At 50.0% G+C, this 22216-nt stretch overlaps 2 protein-coding genes across 2 annotated transcripts in view; one reads left to right on the forward strand and one right to left on the reverse strand.

Moving 5' to 3' along the window:
• Ccdc157 (coiled-coil domain containing 157) lies at positions 1 to 18774 on the reverse strand. The gene is made up of 12 exons (XM_052199677.1): positions 18544 to 18774; positions 12027 to 12174; positions 10756 to 11014; positions 8969 to 9140; positions 7664 to 8309; positions 6932 to 7009; positions 6457 to 6647; positions 5796 to 5972; positions 5495 to 5663; positions 3189 to 3328; positions 2707 to 2795; positions 1 to 2616 (listed from the first exon to the last, which is right to left on the reverse strand). Exons 1-12 carry the CDS (start codon positions 18772 to 18774, stop codon positions 2376 to 2378), a joined length of 2541 nt encoding a protein of 846 aa, XP_052055637.1. The 3' UTR covers positions 1 to 2375.
• Positions 18744 to 22216, forward strand: part of Sf3a1 (splicing factor 3a subunit 1) — a 21814-nt gene continuing 18341 nt past the window's right edge. Inside the window, exons 1-2 of the mRNA XM_052199675.1 lie at positions 18744 to 18927; positions 19676 to 19797. Of these exons, the coding sequence (XP_052055635.1) occupies positions 18865 to 18927; positions 19676 to 19797 (185 nt within the window). The 5' untranslated portion in view covers positions 18744 to 18864. The remainder of the gene's footprint in view (positions 18928 to 19675; positions 19798 to 22216) is intronic.

The following is a 22216-nucleotide window of genomic DNA, read 5'->3' on the forward strand; positions in this document are numbered from 1 at the left end:
GTTCAAGACCAGCTGGGCACAGTAGTGCACCCCTTTAATCCTAGTACTGGTGAGGCATAGGAAGGCAGATCTCTGTGAGTTCAAGGCCAGCCTGGTCTACATAGTGAGCTCCAGGACAGTCAGGGCTACACAGAGAGAGAGACCCTGTCTCAAAATAACAAAACAAAGCAAAAAGTTCAAGACTAAATTGGGCTACGGGGCAGTCCCTGTAATCCCTGGTCTGTATCCTCTAGGAAGGGGAATCAGAGGACCATACACTCCTGATCATCCTTGGCTGCACAGTGAGTTTTAAGTCAGCCTGGGCTATTCTCAAAAAGAAAAACAAACAAAATGCCAGTCACCTTGGTTTCTCTTGCTGGGAACAGGTAGAATTCTTACATTCCTCAAGGCCTTGCACTCATGGGCTGCAAGATCATCCCTTGAATAATCTTTAAAATAGTGACTCTAAAAAGTCTTAGCCCCTGTGAGTGAGTTACGTAAAGTGACCTTCAGCTGAGAGAGGCAAGGGCTGGGGCATGGCGAGCTGGTAGAGCACTTGCATAGAATGCACAAGGGTCTGAATTCAGTTCCCAACACTAAACAATAACAATAAAAATGAGGAGAGCATCTGGCCAACACGTGCGCCGTGGGAAGCAGGAGGAAGTCGGGGACTGAAGGGCTTTCCATGCAGGAGTGCATTCTAGTCATTCTCTGCTGCACACACCCCCTTTTCTTCCTTTTTTCTTTTTGAGACAGGGTCTGTATGTGGTCCTGGCTGTTCTGGAGCTTTCTATACAGACCAGACTAGCCTCAAACTCAAAGAGATACTGCTTCCGCCTCCTGAGTACTAGAATTAAAGTGCTACCATGCCCACCTCTGCTGCCTTTTTGAAGATGGGTAGTGTGAATAAGAGGCCAGGCAAGAGCAGCAAGGGCTGGGGACCTCAGCCCCACAGCCTAAGCCTAAGCATCAAGTTCTGTCACAGCCAGGAGCTTGTAAGAGGACTCTTGCCCAGCGCCATCTAAAGGGGCCATCCTGAGTGCTACCTTAGTTCCCCCTCGAGCACCCTGAGCAAAGCACCTGGTCAGACAGACGGATGTGGACGTCGGGACACTTGACTGTTTCCTATTGTTCTGTGCCTGTCCATCTGTTGTCCGAGCTAGGTCCTTGCTATATAGGCTAGCCTTAAGCTCTCAATCCTCCTGTTTCAGCCTCCCTAGGGTATGTGTCACCTAGATGAGAAAGGTCTAGCCTACTACTGACTGGCACAAGTGAGAGCTAATAAGTGGATGTTGACTCAGCAGAGGCCTGGGATATTCGCAGTCACAGGGTCTCTCTCAGGGAGCTCTCCCCAAAGCTGGCTCTCCCTTGGTAGAGTAGCTAAAGTATCCAGTAGCCCCCAGAACCCCTGGCTGTTAAGAAGCAGAGTTGGGCCAGCAGTAGTGGCACACACCTTTAATCCCAGCACTCAGGAGGCAGAGGCAGGTAGATCTCTGTGAGTTCAAGGCCAGCCTGGCCTACAGAGTTTTAGGACAGCCAGGGCTACACAGAGAAGTGCTATCTTGAAATACACCCCTCCCCCCAAAAAGGAGCAGGTTGGGAGACCTGGCCACTGATCCTTCACTGTAAACTTAGGCACTCAACCCACTACACAATAAATAATGCCCCCACACTAGGCGAGTGTGCCCTGAGACATCCTCAGTAAAAATTTAGACCCTGCCCATCACAAACATGACTCAAGGTAGGCTAGTGGCTTGCTTAGAAGAATGCCCACTGTGTACATGGCGAGGCTGGTAGCATCCTTGCTTGACCTTGTGTCATCCAGTACTGGGTGAGCCCCAAGGTCTAATTCTAATGGTATGGTGGGGCTCTGACCTCTAGGACTTAAGACGGATCTCCCAGTAGTTCCTAGGGGAACAAGCTCCTGCTGAGCTGCCTGGTGCCCTATGGTCCTGTACCAGATGCAGAGCCCAGGTGCAAGGCAAAGGCAGCACAGTTCTCTGCCTGCCTTGCTGACCCGGAGGGCAGCTCCTAGCTGGCTCCTCGTTTCAGATGTGTCCTCGCACCCAAGCCCTACCCTGTGTGCTGGCCAGTGAGTCTGGAGTTACCCCTCAGCCCTTTCTATGGGACGCAAAGGCTGTGCTTCACTGTGGCTCAGGCGCTGCCCGTCAACGTGGCCTTCCCACAGTGCAAACAGGAAGCTCCCAACTCAATGTGAGGCTTCTATTGGTCAGCGACCTGCATGGTGGGATCACAGAGGACCTTACCCAACAAGAAGGGAAGGTCTGTTCCCCCAGCTCAGCCACGCTGAGGCCAAGATCGCTGTGGGCAGATGGCTGGGGCTTTTATTCCATGGGGCTTGCTAGCCACCTGCCCAGCCCTACCCCTGCTGCGGGTTACGTTGGCCGCTCCTGGGATGGGTATGCAGAACCAGCCTGACGGTTCGGTGAAAGCTTTCTCCTCAGCCTGGCCAAGGCCCTTATGGGGTTCTGGGTGGCTGAGTGGGTTCCATCCCCCAAAGAGAACTTGCTGGGCAAGCTGCCGGGCGGCCGAGAGGGGGATTGTCGGGGCCCGCCAGGATGGGTCCTGCCTGTACTGCTTGTCCTGCTGCCTGGAGACTGCCGTTTGCCTGTGGGTCTGAGGAAGACAGGAACAACATCCTCTGTGGTCAAAGGCACCATCTCACTTCTGACTTATCTGCCCGGCCTCAAGGAAAGCCTTACTCACCCCGAGAATGCACCCTGGGCCTGGGCTGGAGGTGTTGCTCCCTGGATACCCTTGTAGGGAGGGGACCAGAGCTGGCCCTGCGGGACCATCTGTAAAGAAAATAGAGCGCAGCAGGGCAGGAGTCCCTCCCTACACTGTGGAGCATCCCAAGGTACACAGAGAGGCAGAATCCCAAGCTACTCCCACAAGTGCTCTTCACTAAGAGACAGGGTTTGGGAAGCCACCCAAGGACCACCCTCGCCTGCCAACCCTGGGGCAGGCAATATATACTGACTCTTCAAGTAAGCTAATGAGGGGCTGTAGTGAGATTGTGAGCTGGAAGGCTCGGGCTTCCTAGTCTCATACTTTCTGACATATACAAGTAACTTTTCAAGTGTGGCCTAAAGCCACACGTCATGAGGCAGGCTCTCATGGCACAATCTCAAATCCTGCCTGGTGGGACCCCTTTCCCAATAAAGTGCCCAAGTCCTTCAAAGGTTCACCTTGAGGCCTCCCTGCTGGGCCACCTCTCGGATTTTGGTCAGCATCGCCTGGAGCCGCTTATTCTCCTCCTGTAGGACCTGGATACGGATATCATTGGCTTGCACTTGCCTCTCCATGTCATGCGTGACATCGCTAGAGCCTGCAGAGACACATTTGGAGCCCCACCTCACCGAGTCTGCCTCTTGTGTCTAATTGGACAGGGCCTCAGAGGGTGGAGAGGGGTAGCACCCCAGGCATCCAGCACATCCTCCTTCTCAGGTTTTTCTTCCCACCCTGATGCCAACCCATCGTGACGGTGAGAGAGTCAGGGGAGTCCTAGATCCTGCAGATTTGGGTGTTGAGTAAACAGTGGATCTTGGATCTGGAGAGGTGGCTCAGTGGTTATGAGCCCTGGCTGCTCTTCCAACCATCATGGCTCACAACCATCTGCAATGGGGTCTGCTATATCCTCCTCTGGTGTGTGCACAGATATGCACCATCTGCAATGGGGTCTGCTATATCCTCCTCTGGTGTGTGCACAGATATGCACCATCTGCAATGGGGTCTGCTATATCCTCCTCTGGTGTGTGCACAGATATGCACCATCTGCAATGGGGTCTGCTATATCCTCCTCTGGTGTGTGAACAGATATGCACCATCTGCAATGGGGTCTGCTATATCCTCCTCTGGTGTGTGCACAGATATGCACCATCTGCAGTGGGGTCTGCTATATCCTCCTCTGGTGTGTGCACAGATATGCACCATCTACAATGGGGTCTGCTATATCCTCCTCTGGTGTGTGGACAGATATGCACCATCTACAATGGGGTCTGCTATATCCTTCTCAGGTGTGTGCACAGATATGCACCATCTGCAGTGGGGTCTGCTATATCCTCCTCTGGTGTGTGCACAGATATGCACCATCTGCAGTGGGGTCTGCTATATCCTCCTCTGGTGTGTGAACAGATATGCACCATCTGCAATGGGGTCTGCTATATCCTCCTCTGGTGTGTGCACAGATATGCACCATCTGCAGTGGGGTCTGCTATATCCTCCTCTGGTGTGTGGACAGATATGCACCATCTACAATGGGGTCTGCTATATCCTTCTCAGGTGTGTGCACAGATATGCACCATCTGCAGTGGGGTCTGCTATATCCTCCTCTGGTGTGTGGACAGATATGCACCATCTGCAATGGGGTCTGCTATATCCTCTGGTGTGTGGACAGATATGCACCATCTGCAATGGGGTCTGATATATCCTCCTCTAGTGTGTGGACATATATGCAGACAGAGCACTTAGATACATAAATACATGAATAAATCTTAAAAAAAAAACAATGTATTTTATTCAAGGCCACTTGTCTTTGGCCTGGCAATGGCACTACTGGGTCTTGGGTCACAGGTCATCGTGTATGGTCCTCCTTACACAGTGTCTGGTGGGGGAATGAAAGCATCCAGCCCTATAAACTCAAGCATTAGTTTCCTAATTTATAAAAAGGGTGTCGGGTTAGAGCCAGGATTTAATTTCCAGCTCACAACTCCTATTCCAGAGGAGCTGCCCTGGCTTCTGGCCTTCAGGCACCAGGTACTAACACAGTACATAGAGATAGATAGATAGACCCAAAACACCATACACAAAAGAAATATTTTAAAAAATGTGTAGGGCTGGTGAGAGGGATCAGCAGCTAAAGAAAGATGTTTGCCACCAAGTCACCTGAGCTTGATTCCTGACACTGAACCTATATAGCAGAAGGAGAAAACCAACTTCCTTGTTTGTCTTCTGACCACACTCCTGTGGTAGCAGGTGCACACACAACTAAAATGTACACAAAGGTTTTTAACTTTAAAAGAAGAGGGTGTGGTCAACCTCATGAGGCAGTTGTGTGCAGCAGACAGGGCTGGCACCAAGTGTTCAGCAGTGACTCTCACTGTGACCAGCTGAACACTAGATGTCCTGACAGGATCCTATGCCAGTGCAGGTACCCAGCGCTCCTGACCATGGGGTCCAGGACACTGGGCTGTGGGCCTGTGTCCTTGAAAATGGTCCATGGAGTATGACAGAAGGAGAGGAGGTCTGGGGTTGAACCAAGCCTGGCATGTGGGCAGAGCATGTGCTGAAGGAAGACAGGCCTATGCTGGGTCCACTAAGGTGCCAAGGGCACAGTGCTTGTGGCTCATGGTGGCTCTCGAGACACACGGCTCGCCCTCCTGCCTCCACCTCCTCTTGCTGAGGGTGAGAACAGCAGCAAACCCCAGTCACATCCAGGCAAGCTCTACGCCCAAACGGGCCCCACCCCCCCTTGGCAGTACCCCCAGGCCCCTACTTTGGATCTGGGCCTCCTCTGGCTGGTGCAGGTCTGGGAAAGCCACCAGCAGCCGCTCCCGCTCCTTCAGCTCCTCCAGCTGCCGCTGCAGCTCAGAGATGGTCAGCTGCAGGTCTGTAGTCACGTGTTCCAGGTCCTGTTTCTCCTGCTGCAGGCTCTGCAGCAGTTCCTGAGGGCAAAGAAAAGCTCAGACCTGGCTCTACGCCCCCTTGGGGACACAGAAAAAGTGCAGGGACACTCAACAATGTTGGCGGCTCCTCAGAGGTGAGGCTGCCTTCCCTCTCACCCTACCCCACCATACCTGCTGGGCCTGTAGCTGGCACTGTCCCTGTTCCCTGTCGCTCTGAAGACTCTGCAGCTGCTCTTCCAACTCAGACCGCTGGGCCTCAGCCTCATCCAGACTTCCCCGCAGCTCCTCCCGCTCCTGGTCCAGACAGTCCAGCTGCTGTAGCAAAGTCCTCTGCTTGGCCTGCAGGGACTAAATAGGGATGGACAGGCAGGGCAGATGTAAGGACCCTGTGGCCAAACTAGCCACCCTGGACTTAGGAGGCTACGGTGGGTGTGGGACTTAGGATCTATGCAATCTGTGCTACGTTTGGATACAGAGACCAGCATGCAGATGTCGGAGTGTGGAAGGCAGCAGACAGATGTACGCCCAGTCAGGATAAGTCCAGGGCCCACTGTTTAGAAGGCAGCAGATGACCCAACTTGTTTCCAGTCATACAGCTCCCACTCCCTTTTCATGAAGTCTCTAGTGTCACATTTGCCTTTATCACTGAAACCCCAATACCCTGGTATATATTGAATATAAAGTCTCGGCTCTGCCTCTGAGTGGCTATGTGGCCTGGGGCAACTTCTTTAACCTCGCCAAACTCAGTTTATAAATGGGTTCATTTTCTAAATGGAAGACCACAGGGGTATCTACCTGCTCCTACTGTGGCAGGGACGAAGGCCTCACTCACCTCCTGATGACGGACCATGCTGTCGACGCGGGCCTTCTCCTTGTCCAGCTCTGTGCTGGCCCAGCGGATCTGCTGGCTAGCCCCGTCCAGCCGCCCTGCCAGCAGCTGCACCTGCTCCTCCAGCTGCTGCACCTGCCTCTCAGCGGCTGCTCTACGCTCACCTTCCTCCTCCAGCTGCTGGGCCTTTGCCTCTGTGGGATTGAGGGAGCCCTGCATCAGAGTCTCTAAAACACCTCTGGCTGGGAAAAGGGGAGGTCGCATGACAGATCTGAAGCCCGGATCACAACACGGGGCTCAGAATGCCATGAGGTGGGAATGAAATACAGAAGGCACTTGTATCATTTTGGCCCACTGATATTGTGACTCCCCCTGTGGTTCCCACTCTCTTTACTCTAGAAGCCTGGAATGGAAACATGTCTGGCTATACAGTGAGTGAGTTGGAGATGTGGATGGGGGGTCCCACAAAGGGCCTTACCCATGGCCTGCATGGACTTCTGCTGCTGCTTCAGGTCTCCCTCCAGAATGGCCACCTTTGTCTTTAGGTCACACGTTTCTACAGCAGCCAAGAGAGAGGCCTTTCAGAGGATCACCTGGGTCTGTGGCCTTTAAGCCCAGTGCAGCCTGTATGGTGAAGGCTGCAGGGGCTACTTGAGGTGTTGAGGGAGGCCTGGGGTAATCCTGGGGGTCCTTGGGTCCTGCCATGCTCCACAGGCAGGTAGCTGCATTACCTATGGCTGTCTGGACCCGGTGCTCTCCACAGATACAATGGTGAGACTCAGAGATGACAGTGACTTCTTGCCCTAAGCCCTCAGCCAGCAACAGTAGCCCCAATACTTTCCTTTTGCCCAAGAGCTTTTGACAAAGCCGAGAGGCTGCTCTGTTGAGGCAGGGGTGTGGGGGTGGGCTTGGGAGTGACCATCTAGAGTGAAGTTAGAATAACACTGCAGCCCTCTCCCCTTCTGATGGGACAAGTCTGAGGCTGGGGTCCAGGAATTATCCCTAAGAGGACAGAGCTCCAGCCAGCAGCTCAATGTCACCAGCTGGATGCCTACACCCTTCCTGCTGCCTTCCTGTCCTGGAACTTCTGGCCATTCCCCAGCCTGGGTTTCTTCCATGCAGACTATTGGGACTCAAAGCCTGGTCTCTGACTGGGAGGAGGGATGGTCATCCTAAGGTCATGCCAGTGTCTGGCCTCTGGGGAGCAGACCTGTGAGCAGCTGCTGCCTGTCATGCTCGCACTTGGCCAGGGTCCGCTCGGCCTCCTCTGTCTGCCGCTGCCGCTCCCCTTGCTCCTGCCGCAGGCTCTGCTCCAGCTCGCTCACCTGCTTCCTCAGTCCATCCTTCTGCCCCTCAGCCTCTTCCAGCTGGGCTCTGAGGGGCCCAACAAGCTGGGTGAGGGCCCCCACATGTTTATTGAGACGAGTCAGGTCTTTGTTCTGCTCCGCTGCCCAGTGGCCCACAGTGGCAGCTGGCAGCGGTTTAAGCCCCAGGCTGTCCTGCACCAACTTCTGGAACTGGCCCAAGGATGAAGGCAAGTTTTGGCTCTGACATAGGCTGATAACCACCTTGCCCACCTCCCACAAGCTGCCCTGGACACTGGTGCAAGCATCACAGGGCACCAAGGCTGTCTCGACCGTCTGGGAGTGGACGCTCTTAGTTTTCTCAGAGGTCCCACCTGGGCTCCGCAGGGAGATTCTGACAGGGATGCTCTGCAGCCCTTGGCAGATCACAGGCAAGCCTGGCACCGGGGAGGGAGGCTTGATGAACTTGGCAGTCATACATTCGGGGCTCCTGGCTGGTTCACCCTTAGCTGTGGGCTTGTTGATGGAAATCTCTCCCTGGTTTGATCTTTTCTGGGGTCAAGAAAAGAAAGGAAAGGCAGGTGAGGGAGATAGGTGTGAGAGGTAACCAGTTCCAGGAGATACTGGTGACAGCCTTGCCCAATGGTTAGATCTTCAGATGCTAAGTAAACTTGCATAAATCACAGAGAACCTTCTTTTTCTCTTGGACGTAAGCAAGGCCCGGCCTCTTTTCTGCTCTCTGCTCCCACCCTGGGCTTTACCTGGTTAAATGTGCAGGGAACGGAGAGGGTAGCGGTTAGCTGTAACGGTGGGTGTCAGTTACAGCTATCGCTGCTGGGTTCTTGCCTGCTCTCATGCCACCCTAACCTCTCTGTACCAGGCTCCTCTCCCTCCCTCACAGTGACAGTGTGCTTTCTCACAGGATGACTGTGAGAGATTTGATATCCTGTTAGCAAACCAGGCTCATATAAAACCCACAGATGAACACACTGAGGTTCAGAATGGGAAGGCATTTTCTAAAATCTCACTTGCATAAATGGCAAATACTGGAAGCTAGACATGACTTCCAAGGCACAGCTAGCAGGCCTAGAATGGGGGACTTTAGGCTAACGGTCCATGTGGGCAGTGGGGATCCAGCAAAGGATGGGGTGCATGTGCTGACGTGGTAAGAAGCTAGAACTGTACCGTCTGTGAGGGCCGGGACGACCCACCTGGGGCACTGCCTGCTGGTAGAGCACGCCAAGCCTCAGCAGGTTGCTCCAGAAGCGCCTCACTGTAAGCCCCACGGACATGCACGGCCCTGCAGCCCGGGCAGGAGGCATCATCTGCTCCAAGCTGAGGTTTTCCACGTAGCTGGCACAACTCTGAAGCAGCAGCAGGAGCCTGTGGGCAGAGGCTAGGGTGGGCTGAGGCCAAAGTTGGTACTAATACAGTCTTCACATACTTGGGGGCTTTGAGTTCTGGGGGATTGACCTGGACATCGAGAACTAGAGAGAGCCCATGCTTCATGTTCAGCCCAGGGCCACTTCACAGGGTGTCCTCGGTGGCTGCCTGGAGGGCAGTGCTTTCTGTTTTGTGGTTTCCCAGTTGAGCTGGGGAAAGGCGGCCTGGCTTGGAAAGTTCTGGGTGAGTGGCCATCTTCCTTTACAGATGGCAGAACGAAACTGCAAGAGCATCCCAATGTCCCAGGCAGGCAGGGCAGGGCAAGGGTGTATGTACATTTTCCTGGTTCCAGTCAGAGGCACCTCCTTCAGGCCTAGCAGTCTTTGTGACAATTGAGATTTGGGGTGAGGACAGCTAGGTCTCTTTATGCTAACCTCAATGTTCAAGTTTAGAGTAAGCACTAATGTCAGGGAACACGGGTGTTGGAAAGTATGCATTTTCATGGCCAAGACTTACCTTAAAGGCAGAACTGTATGTTTGTGACACACACCTGGAAGGCAAGGGTTGGGGTGGGGGTGGCATTCCAACCCTGAGGCCTTGAGAGGAGATACCCACTGCTTCTAAGTCCAACCTCTGGACCTTGTGGACAACTCTAGAAACAGACCGTGTTCTCCGAGAGTGGCCTTGGTGGGAGATGCTGTGATAGATGTACCCTTAGCCAGCGGCGCACCATTGATATATCCTGAGCATCTTAAAAGGCCATGCTGTTGGGTAGAGGCCACAGCCTTTGCTCTAGGGTTCCCAGGCTGAGCTTGGACTCAGTGGCCTCTGGCAGGAGTTACTTTTATACACAGGAGTCACTTATACACAGAGGAAGCTAGCACTAACTTAGAAGTAGGAGGAGCTCAGCCGGGGAGCGTGGGGGAGGTGTGTCAGCAGCACCTTTTACAGGAAGCAGGTGGGCGAGCCGGTGAGCGAGCAGGGCCTTGGTGGGTGAGGGGTGCTAGGCCAGGGCAGGGCAGGCCTGGAGGAGCAACAGCACAATGCCAAACCCGGGAGAGGAAGTGATCTGCACTCATACCCAGCAGCCCTGCAGCAGGTACAGGCACTGCGTTCATACCCAGAGTGCCTCTGGGCATTACAGGACTACCCTGCCTTCTGTTTCCAGGAAGGTCACCCTGCAGCATTTCTGATGCCACTGGTCCCCTCCTGCTTTACCTGCATGGACAGGTTTTGAGTGCCAGAAGCCTGGGTTGTGGTCTTCACAAGGAAACTTTAGTGAGAGTGTAGAGATGGTGGGGTGACAGAGAAATAACTGTCCTCTTTCTAGCAGGGCTGGGGGTGGGAAAGACACCTCCCATTTTTTGGCCTTGTGATGGAGAGATAAGACAGCTCACAAGATGTCAGAGCCTGGGATGAAAATGCTATGCAGTGGCTATAGTGTTCCTGACACACAGAAACCTGAGGTGAAAGGGGGCTGAGCTGTGGTACCGAGGGAAGAGTGGGGATAAGGACAAACACTCCGAGGCAGACAGGGCAGGGCGGCACAACACCGTACATAATAAAAATTCAAGGTTTGGACATCTCTAGATGCCCAGGCTGGTCCAGGCCTCACCTGTCAATGACAAGCTCCAGCAGCACGGCGTGGGACAACTGAGTGAACTCAGGGTCGCCTGGCACGTGGTCATAATGCTCCAGAAGGGCTACCATGTCAAGGTCACAGGCCACTCGGTCAGGGAACTTCCAGGAGGGGAAACGCACAGGCCCGGCACGAGAGAACACATCCACAATGGTGCCCTGCAGGTCGGTGAGGTCCTTGCGCAGGCTGTCCATACAGGCCTGGCTGCCTAGCAGGTGTGCCATCCCCACAGCTCCTGGGGTTGAGAGAGGAGCCATGGCCAGCCAAAGGGGTGTGGCTACTGCCAGGAGAACCTTATAAAACCCTGTCCTGCCTAGGTGCTCCACATCTACATCTGGATTTAGGGAGAAATCCTGAGTGATCGGCCTTTTAGAACCTGCTTCTGGATGTCTTGGCCAGCCTCCCTTGCAGTAGCCCAGCCCTGTGACTACCCCACCTCCAGAGAACATGCTGCCCCAGGCCTCCCTTGCTATATAGGAGCAGGGATGGCTCTCCTACTTGTAGAGAATAGAGAAAGCCCTGAATGAATGAAGTCCTGGATAAAAAATGTATGCTACTGATATGAGCATAGCAATATCAAGGACCACAGAGCCTCAGACCCAGAGGGAATGGCCAGCCAAGCTGTGCCTGGGGCACCGACCACAGCTGTTGACAGGGCATCAGGCCATGCCCACCACCGCCTGCTCCCTGCTGTGGGTCAACATAGCTGGACGGTTACAGCATGAAGACTGCCCACCTTCGAGACTGTGTCTACCAAGATTAGCTTAACCTGTCTCCTTGATACAGCTACATCCCCAAAACTGTGCCTCCTTGTTTATCTATGTAACTCTGCCTCCCTGTTCAGCTGTACCTAACAGCCCTCCCTCCCTGTTCAACTCTAACAAACACGCTGTCCGTCTGGAATGCTGTGGTTTCTGTGTCCCAACCTCAGCTTTTCTTTGTGTCTGTAGTTTATACTTTCTTCGTTCCACATCTGCTCCCAGTCAGGTCTAAGTCAAGAGCCATGGTAGGAGACACATCACAGCTTCAGCATGACGGAATGCTAGAACCTACCCCCGACCCCGACTCTTACCCCACCCCAGTGAGCACACGCACTGTGCCCTTTGAGCTCATTACTACATGGCCTGGTCCTCAAGTCTGAGACTTGAGGACCAGCCTGGGCCCAAAGGTACTGAGAAGCTCAGAGATCCTCAGGGTGGTCTGTAGCGGACTGGGGGCGGGGGCCAGAAGACTTCTTCTGTACTTACCTTTCACAGATGTTTGCCCATGAAGCTGGAATGGCTGACTATGCCCAGCTTTTGGACTAGGCTGTGAGGTCCGGGACTCATGCAGGTGCCTGGCTTTCTGGCTCCTGGCTTCCTGGTTCAGGGCTGGCCGCAAGCGGCCCTCCCATCCCTGGGAATGGATACACAGGAGAGTGAGTGAGGACTCAGTCAGAAAGGCATCCTTGAAGATTGGGCGGGAGTCGTGTGCACGAAGAAGAGCTGCCCCAGGTGAGAGGAGGGGGCTGAGGAAGAAACTGAGGAGCACACTGCCTTTAGCCCATCCCGATGGGCAAGCTTCAGTGCCGCCCCCTCCCCAAAGCTACCCCTTTTATACAGATGGGCGAACACTGGAGTCCAGAGAAGCCACTCAGGCAGGAGGAATTTATAGTCTAGCATTATTCTTCCATCCTTAGCCCATGCTGCTTCAGAGAGCAGCAGTGTCCAACAGAGAGAGAGAGAGAGAGAGAGAGAGAGAGAGAGAGAGAGAGAGAGAGAATGGCGACCAGAAAACAGCAGAAGCACGAGAGGTACTCTGACAGCCTTCGTTACTGAAGACCTCCCTCATATGGTAAACATCCTCTAAGTGGTAAGGAATATCACAGGAGAAGAAAAACAAACCTGGAGCCAGTGAGAAGGCTCAGCAGGTAAAACACTGACAACCTGACTTTGATCTGTAGAACTCATCCTAAGGTACAAGGAGAGCATTCATTCATAAAGGTTGTCCTCTGACCTCCGCACATGTACTGTTACACATGCAATGTGTACACACACATGAACACATATTATATTAGTAAACAGGTAAAGTTTTTTAAAAGAATAAAATTGAACAGTCTATTTTGGTTTGTGAATTGTCTAGCCCAGGCATATGTACTGGTGGCTTGGTTCCCACTGGTGAGCTTTAGGGAGGTGACTGATGCTGAAGGCTTTGACATAAGTATTAGGTTCATAGATGCATAACATGATGGCATTTCTGGGAGATAGTAGAAAGTAGAAGGAGGGGCCTGGTTAGAAGAAGTAGGTCACCAGAAGTGTGTCCCTGGGGGCCATGCCTTGCCCTAGACCTCCTCTGCTTTTACTCTCTGCCTCCTGTCTGCCAGCAGGTGAAGAGCCTCCCCTCCCCCTGCTCCTGCCATCTCACCACCAGCCCAGAGTCAACGGGGGACTTAAGTCTCTGAACCAGAGAGCAGAAATGAATCTTTCCTCCTTTAGGTGACAGGAAAAGATGTCCTAAGTTTCCCTTCTGTATTACTGTTAGAACATAGACTCTATCTTCCAATTATATTATTTTGAATAGCTGTTCATAAAACTACAAACACAAATTTCCCGGTGTCTTTGGGGTCTTTGTTTCTGAAAGCTCCAAAACATGAAAATGTATTTATTTATTTTTAATTAATATATTTTAAAGAATGTGATAGTCTGGATGAAAATGGTCCCTATAGGCCCATATGTTTGGTTCCCAGTTAGTGGAACTGTTTGGGAAGGATTAGGAGGTGTGGCTTTGTTGGAGGAAGTGTGTCATTGGGGGTGGGCTTTGAGGTTTCAAAAGGCCTAATCTCTATCTCTCTGCCTGCATCTTTCAGATCAGGTGTGAGTTCTCAGCCACTGCTCCAGCACCCTGCCTGCCTGCCTTTCTGCCTCTATGATGAACATGGCTTCATCCACAGGGGCTGTAAGCTAGCCTTCAATTAAATGCATCCTTCCATAAGCTGCCTTGGTCATGGTGTTTCTTCATACCAATAAAACAGTAACTAAGACAAAACATTTGAAATGTTTTTGTTATTATATGTTATGTTTATGAAGGCTTTGACTACATGTGCATCCCTGGTGCCTGCTGAGGTCAGAAGAGGACTGTGGATCCTCTAGAACTGGAGTTGCCAGTGGTTATAAGCCACATGTAGGTGCTAGGAACTAAACCTGTGTCCTCTGCAAGAGCAACCAGTAACCTCTGAGGCATCTTTCAGTCCTCATAGCAAGACTACTATAAAATATGTTTTTATGCTTGTCTGTCTTGGGGTTTTTTTTTTGTTTTTTTTTTTTTTTGTTTTTTTTTGAGATAGGGTCTCACTATGGGCATATTGACCAGGCTGGTCTCCAACTCAGAAATCCACCTCCCTCTGCCTCCCAAATGCTGGGATTAAAGATGTGTGCATCCAATCCTGCCTTTCTTTTCTTTGGAAAAAAAATATATATCTTATTAGCTTTAGGGTTCAGTCATGAACCAGTGATGAGTAAGTTATAATTTTATTTTCCCTCACCTAAATCACATCAGAAGAAGTAAAAAGGAAGCTGGAGAAATGGTCCCCTTGTAGAGGATCCAGGTTGGGTCTCAGCACCCACAACCATTTATCTGGAACTCTGGTTCCAGACAATGTGATGCCGTTTTATCTCTGCAGGCTCTGTATACACGTGGTAGCCAGACATGCCTGCCAGCAAAACACCCACACATACGAGTATAAATAAGTCTTTTTCAAAAGGATTTTGTAAAAATCAAAAACAACAACAACAACAACAAACACTAAAAAGGGACTTTAATTTTATCTAGCATAAATTACTAATAATATTATTTCAAAATTAACTCAATATGAAATAAATATTTTCATATAGTATTTCTTAATTTTTTGAGACAGGTTCTCACTATGAAGTCCTGGCTGCCTGAAACTCACTACATAGACCAGGCTGAGCTTGAACTCATAAAGAGCTGCCTGCCTCTGCCTCCCGAATACTGGGATTAAAGATGTGTTTCACTATGCCTAGCTATTCATTTTTTACTTTATTTGTGTGTGTGTGTGTGTGTGTGTGGTCTGTGAGTGCCCATGGAGTCTCAGGTATTGGGCCCCCCACAGCTGATGTTACAGGTAGCTCAGCCCCTGACGTGTGTGCTCAGAATTGAACTCGGGTTTGGTTGTCTGAAAAAGCAACACATGCTCTTAACTGCTGAGTTCTCTCTCCTGCCTGGCTTTTTCCAAAAGACAGTTTGGTAGGGGGCATGATGGCTCACACCTTCAATTAATTCTAACATTTGGGAGGCAGAAGCTGATGCAAGCAGATTTTTGCTAGTTTGAGGCCAGCCTGGTTTACAATGTGAATTACAAACAGAGAAATACTGTCTCAAAAGGCCAAAAACAAACAAACAAACAAACAAACAAACAATAAAACAGTCCTCTTGGCTGGCCTGGGCCTTGAGGATGACTTTCAAGACTTTCAAGTTCCAATCCTTATGCCTGTACTGCCCAAGTGCTGTAATTAATTACAGGTGTGCACCATCATATCCTACAGATATTGGGGATTGAACTCAGGGTTTTGTGCATGCTGGGTAAACATTGTACTTATTGAGCTAGACCTCCCAGCCCTTTAACCTTTTCTTTAAAATGTATTAAGCCACAAAGTTAAGTGTTTATTTGACTCTCATGGTACATCTCAATTTGTACCAGAGAGTATTTTTAAAAATGTATATATTTTTTGGTGTTTTGAAATAATGTCTCTCTACATAGCCCTGGCTTTCCTGTGACTCACTATATAGACCAGACTGGCTTCAAACTCATAGAGATCCACTGTCTCTGCCTATCAAGTGCTGGAATTAAAGATATTTAGTACCACACCTGGCCATATTTCAACACTTGAAAGCCACTTGGGACTGGCTAGTGGTTAAAGTACAGCAAAAGGCTTAAGGGCTTTGTGTTCACCAACAATAAGATTGAACATTTACTCCTGCTAGGGTCAGGCAGGCCTGGTGACACAGACCTGCAATCCTAGCTCTTAGGAGGCTAAGGCAGGAAGAATGCAAGTTCAAGAGCAGCCTGGGCTCTATAGTGAAACTGGGGAGGAAGGGAGAGCGATCCCTCAGGATCACTAAGCACAACTGAGTTTCCCTACGCGGACTAATACTCACATACAAACAAACGCAATTATCTCATATCTCCCATGCGTTGGCTGGGCAACTGCCTCTAAGGAGATGGTGCGGCCAACGAGATTATGTCCCCAAGGAATGAAGTGGGGACAGTGGGGAGAGCAACAACAAAAGGAAACACGCTGGAAAGGCCATGAAGGAAAAAAAGCAAGCAAGAAGCCCCAGTCTGGGGAGAAGCAGATTCAGGAGGCAAAGCACTTTAAACTGTGAGCACCAAAAAATATTCATCTGTTTACTGGGGCCACCTTGGATACCAATTCCCATGAGATTCTGGGTCAAAACATCAAGAATACTCAAAATTAAGCAGAAACTATGGCTTGACAATAGAGCACTTGTTTGATGGATGAAGCTCTGGGTCAATCGTCAGCACCAGAAACATAAGCGCATACAGAATATCCAAGGTTACTTTCTACCAATTCCTTTAAAAACAGAGAGTATGCAGACGCAGTGCGGAAACCACTGGCCGTGTGTCAGGTGGAGGAGCCTAGGACATGAACTTTCTCTGTAATTTCTAGTGCACTTATGACGCCACAGGCGCTGGCTCTGATAGAACCAACATGAAAGAGGTAGCAGCTAATAATGTTATTTGATGTTTTCTGATTCCCAAAGAAGGGTAGGAACCTTTCCTTCTCTCTATTCAACCCTCAAGTCTTCCTCTCTAACAACTAATGCCATGTCTGAGGTTCATGCCAGTATGCCCACTGAGATTCAGTCACCACTAAGAAAACATTTTTGAAACTCTAAAACAATTTCCAGTGTCTGTTACTGCTGTGAACAGAAAACAGGATCAAGGCAACTCTTATAAGGATGACATTTAGTTGGAGCTGGCTTACAGGTTCAGAGGTTCAGTCCAGTATCATCAAGGCAGGAGCATGGCAGAATCTAGGCAGCCATGGGGCTGGAGGAGCTGAGAGTTCCACTTCTTTTTCCAAAGGCAGCTAGCAGAAGGCTGGCTTCAAAGCAGGTAGAAGGAGGGTATTAAAGCCCATGCCCACAGTGGCACACCTAATCTAACAAGGCAACACCAATTCCATCCATCAAGACCACACATTCCTCTTAATGGCGACACTCCCTGGGCAAAGCATATACAAACTATCACATTCCACTCCCTGGCTCCCATAGGCTTGTTCAATTACATGAGTCTATGGGGGCCATACCTAAACATAGCATGATGCAAAATACATTTAGTCCAACATCAAAAGTCCCCATACTCTATAGCAGTCTCAACAATGTTAAAAAAAAAAGTACAAAGTTCAAAGTCTCTTCTAAGATTTAAGCAGTCTCTTAACTGTAGTCCCATATAAAGCCCAAAAATACTGGACCAAAGCAAAACAGGAAACGAGCTAGGCAAACTCTGAAGTCCATGTCTCCACATCCAATGTCAAAGCACTCTTCAGATCTCAGCTCCTTCCATCCTTGATGACTGTTGTTGGCAGATCTGCACTCAGCAGCAACAGACTTCACTCTCTTGGGCTGGCTCCACTCCCTGTTAGCACTTTTCCTCGGCAGGTATCTCCTGACTCTGGCATCTCTAACATCTTGGGGTCTCCAAGGCAACTTCAATTTTACAGCTTCTTATTCCAACGTCTGGGCTCCTCCAAAGGCTCTGCCCTCTGCAGCACTCTAGGCTCTGCTTGACTCCACTCCACTGCTGCTGCTGTTCCTGGTGATCATCCTATGATACTGGCATTTCCAACATACAGGGTTTTCAACTGCAACTAGTCTTCACTAATAGCCTCTCATAGGCTCTCCTCATGGTGTCAAGCCTCAACTATTTTGTATAACCTCTTTAGTCCCGGGCCATCAACTGTAACTGTAACTGCACCTTCACCAATGGCCTTCCATGACCTTTCACAGTGCCAAGCCTCAGCTGCTCTTCATGACACCTTCATGCCTTCGAAACCAGTACTGACTGGGTAACTCTTACACATTGCCACGTACAGCTGCAGCAACAACCTTAGTTATCTCTGGAACACAGTTTTTTTGTGGTCTCAGAAAACACTTCCCAGAAGATTTCACCTCGGTGATGCTGGTCTCTTTTTCATCACTGCTAATTTCTAGATCTAGCTAACCAGCATCAGTTGTCCCAGTAGTCCCTTCTATTCTGGGCTCTAATTCTAGAGTCGCGCAGCCAAAGCATTTCTGCTTCCTGTAGCTGGAACCCGATCCCCCTTATTATCTTACCAGCTTTCTGTTTTCCAACTCCCTCACTGCCTAAGCTTGGCTGTCCTGGAACTTGCTCAGTAGATTGACTTTGAACTCAGAAATCTGCATGGTTCATCTAGAACTTGCTCTGTCCCCAGGCTGGCCTTGAACTCAGATCTGCTTGGCTTTGTCTCCTGAAATTAAAGGTGTTAGCACCATGTCCTGGGCTCTGTACGGAGGGATGCGGAAGAGGTGGTGCTGAACCAAAAAATGGGGCTTACGGTCTAGTTAAGTGGGGCTCTATGGCAACGGGTCTAATAGGAGGAGAATTCTTCAAAATGCCAGGCCAAACAGGAAAGAAGACAGGGGCGTGTGGGGGGCGCTGAGGGGCCGAGGAACCAGGCAGAGTTAGGAGGAGTGTTTAGCAGACGATGTAGAATGGCTTACCTGTCTCCGGCGTCGCAGCCTCAGCTCTGTGTCTGGCGGGCTCACTGAACTACCTCCAGAGCTTCTGCGGCTCCGGGAATCCCTCGAAACTCTAAGCTGGGCGCCCAGGTCGCTTCCATGGCAACGGCGTACCACGGCGCATGCGTGGAGGGGCTGGAAGTGCGACACGGCAAGGGGGCGGGACCGGAAGTGCCTCCGCGGCTTCTCCCTGGGTCGCCGCCATCTTGCCATTGACTCGGAGCCTTCGTGTGGTGAGCTTAACCTTGTCGTCGTACCGGTTGTCGCCACCGAGGCGGACTGGCAGCCCTGAGCGTCGCAGTCATGCAGGCCGGACCCGTGCAGGCGGTACCCCCGCCGCCGCCAATGGCCACTGAGTCCAAACAGGTACGGTGCCCCGTGCTCCTCCGCCTGCAGTGTGCTGTAGGCCTAGTTCCTCCACTCCCGCGCGGGCGCGGTGGCACTCCTGCTGGAAGCTCAGGCCACCCTGAAGGATTTGGAGGGACTGCAAGTCCCAGGAGTCAGCGCGCTGCGTTGCCTTCTAGTCTCTAAGAGAACTCTCTCGAACCGGACTTTTCAAAACTAGCGTGCGGACTTGCACCCTCGGCTTCCTCTGGGGGCTTAATTTGAACCACGAAGCCTCCATTTTAAAGAGGCGAGCCAAGAAAACCATCCTTTTCCCCTAGATTAGGAATGGCTATATAAATTCAATATGGTTAAGGAAACTTGCCTCGTTTTGTTTTTGATTGCTTCCTCAGTGGACATGCAGTGTCCACTCCATGAGAGTTCATGTCATTTTATGGGCTTTAATCAACTTGGATTTTCATTTAAAGGATGCCTTAAGATAGGGCATTGAGTGTTGTGTGTGATTGGCTAATATTTCATAGTAACCCTAATGCCTCCCCCCTTCTGTGATGCTAATAATTAGAGAAAATCTGTTGCATAAGGGATAAATACAATCGTACTGTGAGGATGACTGCCAGCTGTTGTCCCTGTTAGCTGTTTGCAGTCTGCAGGACAGATATTGCTGTCAGTAGCATCATGGAAAAATGCTGAGGGCTTGTGTAGCGTTTATGATAGCCTAGTCCAAGCTAGGGACTTAAGACCGTACTTCCTTTTTCTGTTTTTTTCACAGCCAATGGAAGAAGAAGCATCATCAAAGGAGGATTCCACCCCATCCAAGCCAGTGGTAGGGATTATTTATCCTCCTCCAGAGGTCAGGAATATCGTCGACAAGACTGCCAGTTTTGTGGCCAGGTAACAGCTGCTTCTGCACAGTGGGTCTGGGAAATTGTAGTCCAAAGGGCTTTTGAATCAGCACAAGGGCATCATGGGGTGTTTTAGAGGCTCCGGCTTGGGCTCTAAAACCACAGCGGGGCAGTGGGGAAGGTGACAGATAGGACTGGTATTATTGACATACCACAACAGTAATCACAGTGAAAGCCATACCTAGCTGTATAGTCACCAGGAGTTTCTGCTTCCAAAACAAGTCTGAGGAAATTCCTGGTAGCTTCTTTGTGACTGCTGATGTGTGTGTGTGCTGTGTGTTTGAGCTGCTGGCCTGAAGAAAGAAGAGGAGTCAGGATTTCACTCAGCTTCCTCATCCCACGAACTTCTGCTTCTTTGGATGGAATCTGCTAAGGACCACTTGACTCTCAGCGGCCAACATATCCCCTGGCTTAGGGCATTTGTAGATTATTCTTTTGGCAGTCAACATCATTATCCAGTCTGCAGATATTTGGCTTGCCTCTTGAATCCTTAAAAAAGAAAAATCGTATTATCACACTTAAAAATGAGGTGATCTCACGATCAGTCTGTATGTCAGGCGTTTCTTGAACCAGACTGCTGCTTACGTGACGGAGCTCCTTAGCCCTGAACTCTGCACGGGACACATGCTGTCCAGAGCTGTCTAGGGCCCACATTTTGTTGCTCCCTTTAGGGAGCGTCCTCTACCACTTTGAATCATTTAATAATGTTTTGTTCCCAACTTCCTAATAAAGTGAATGGTCCAAAGAGATTCTGATTGATATATTGTGCAGTGTCCACTCCATGAGAGTTGTGTCACTTTATGGGCTTTAATCAACTTGGATTTTCATTTAAAAGATGCCTTAAGATCGGGCATTGAGTGTTGTGTGTGATTGGCTAATATTTCATAGTAACCCTAATACCCCCCCTTCTCCTGTGATGCTAATAATTAGAGAAAATGTTGCATAAGGGATAAACACAATCGTACTGTGAGGACGACCGCCAGCTGTTGTCCCTGTTAGCTGTTTCCTTCTGCCCTGGCATCCTTTTCTGATATGGTAATATCAACACAAGTACTATTACATCTTGATTTTCTCTGCATGCTAAATTGTAAACATTTCCTAGCTACTTTTTGGTGTCCCTCATGCTGCATGCTTTTTATGGAGAGGATTCAGAGTATCAAGGCTATATGTTTTCTTTTAAGACTGTTTCCAGTGTTTCCACTTGATCTGTGAAGCTGTAAGAGGAGTTTGAACATTTTCTTTCCCTCTTACATGGTTTCTTTAGAAGAAACTCAATGTGAAACAGTAATGGCTAAGAGAATTCAGGGGTTGGGGAGACAGCTCAGTTCAGTCAGGTACCTGTCACAAGAACTTGAGTTTGGAACTCATGGTATATATCCCACGGATAACCTTGTTAAAGCAAGATTGAGCAGTGGGTGCATCTGGTCACCTCAGTACTGGGACTAGAGACTGACAGATTCCTGGAGCAAATTGCTCTGCTTCATATTCAATGAGAGAGCTTTGTCCTTTGCCTCAAAAACTAAGGTGGGGCCAGTGTATTCTTGTACTCTGAAGGCAGGAGCAGGTTGATCTCTGTGCATCTCTGGCCACCCTGGTCTACATAGCATTTCAGGCAAGCTAGGGATACATGGACCCTATCTGAAATAAGTATGCAGATAAATTTAAATAAGGGAATGATTGAGGAAGACAATGGACATCAGCCTCTGGCCACCACTGGTACAGGTGCACACAAGTCTGCACTTAGAAACATCTCAATCAGTTTTCCCAAGTAGCTTTCTGATAATTGTGTCATCCTGCTACCACAGCCAAAAACAAAGCACAACTGACCCAGTTCTTTTTAAAAATAAATACTCATTACTGGGCATAGTGATACATAACTGTAATCTTGGTGTTAGGAAGGAATATTGGGAGGTGGTGACTAGCTTGGCAACACAGTGAGCTCCATTTTAATGAAGGGAAAAAGCCGGAGAAGTGGCTCAGAAATTAAGACCACTTTCTGCACCTGCATAGGACCAGAGTTTGGCTCCCTAGACTCATGCCAGACAACTCACAACTACAGAATCTGAATACCTACATGCATGCCCTTTAATATGCACACATGCCTGCACAGAGTCAATTTTCTTTTTCTTTTTCTTTCTCTATCTCTCTTTTCTTTTCTTTTCTATTCTTTTCTTTCTGAGAAGGAAAACAAAGTGGATTGGAGCCAGTCATGGCACACACCAAGTTCCATAATGTGTGAGGCAGAGGCAGGTGGATGTCTGTAAATTCAAGGCCAACCTGGTCTTGTGAGTTTTATATCTATCAAGGCTAAAACAAACAAACAAACAAATAAATAAATAGCTAGCTGGGTGGTGGTAGCGCATATCTTTAATCCCAGCACTTGGGAGGCAGAGGCAGGTGAATTTCTG

This window comes from Apodemus sylvaticus, chromosome 11, assembly GCF_947179515.1.
Source record: "Apodemus sylvaticus chromosome 11, mApoSyl1.1, whole genome shotgun sequence".
Taxonomy (NCBI): Eukaryota; Metazoa; Chordata; class Mammalia; order Rodentia; family Muridae; genus Apodemus; species Apodemus sylvaticus.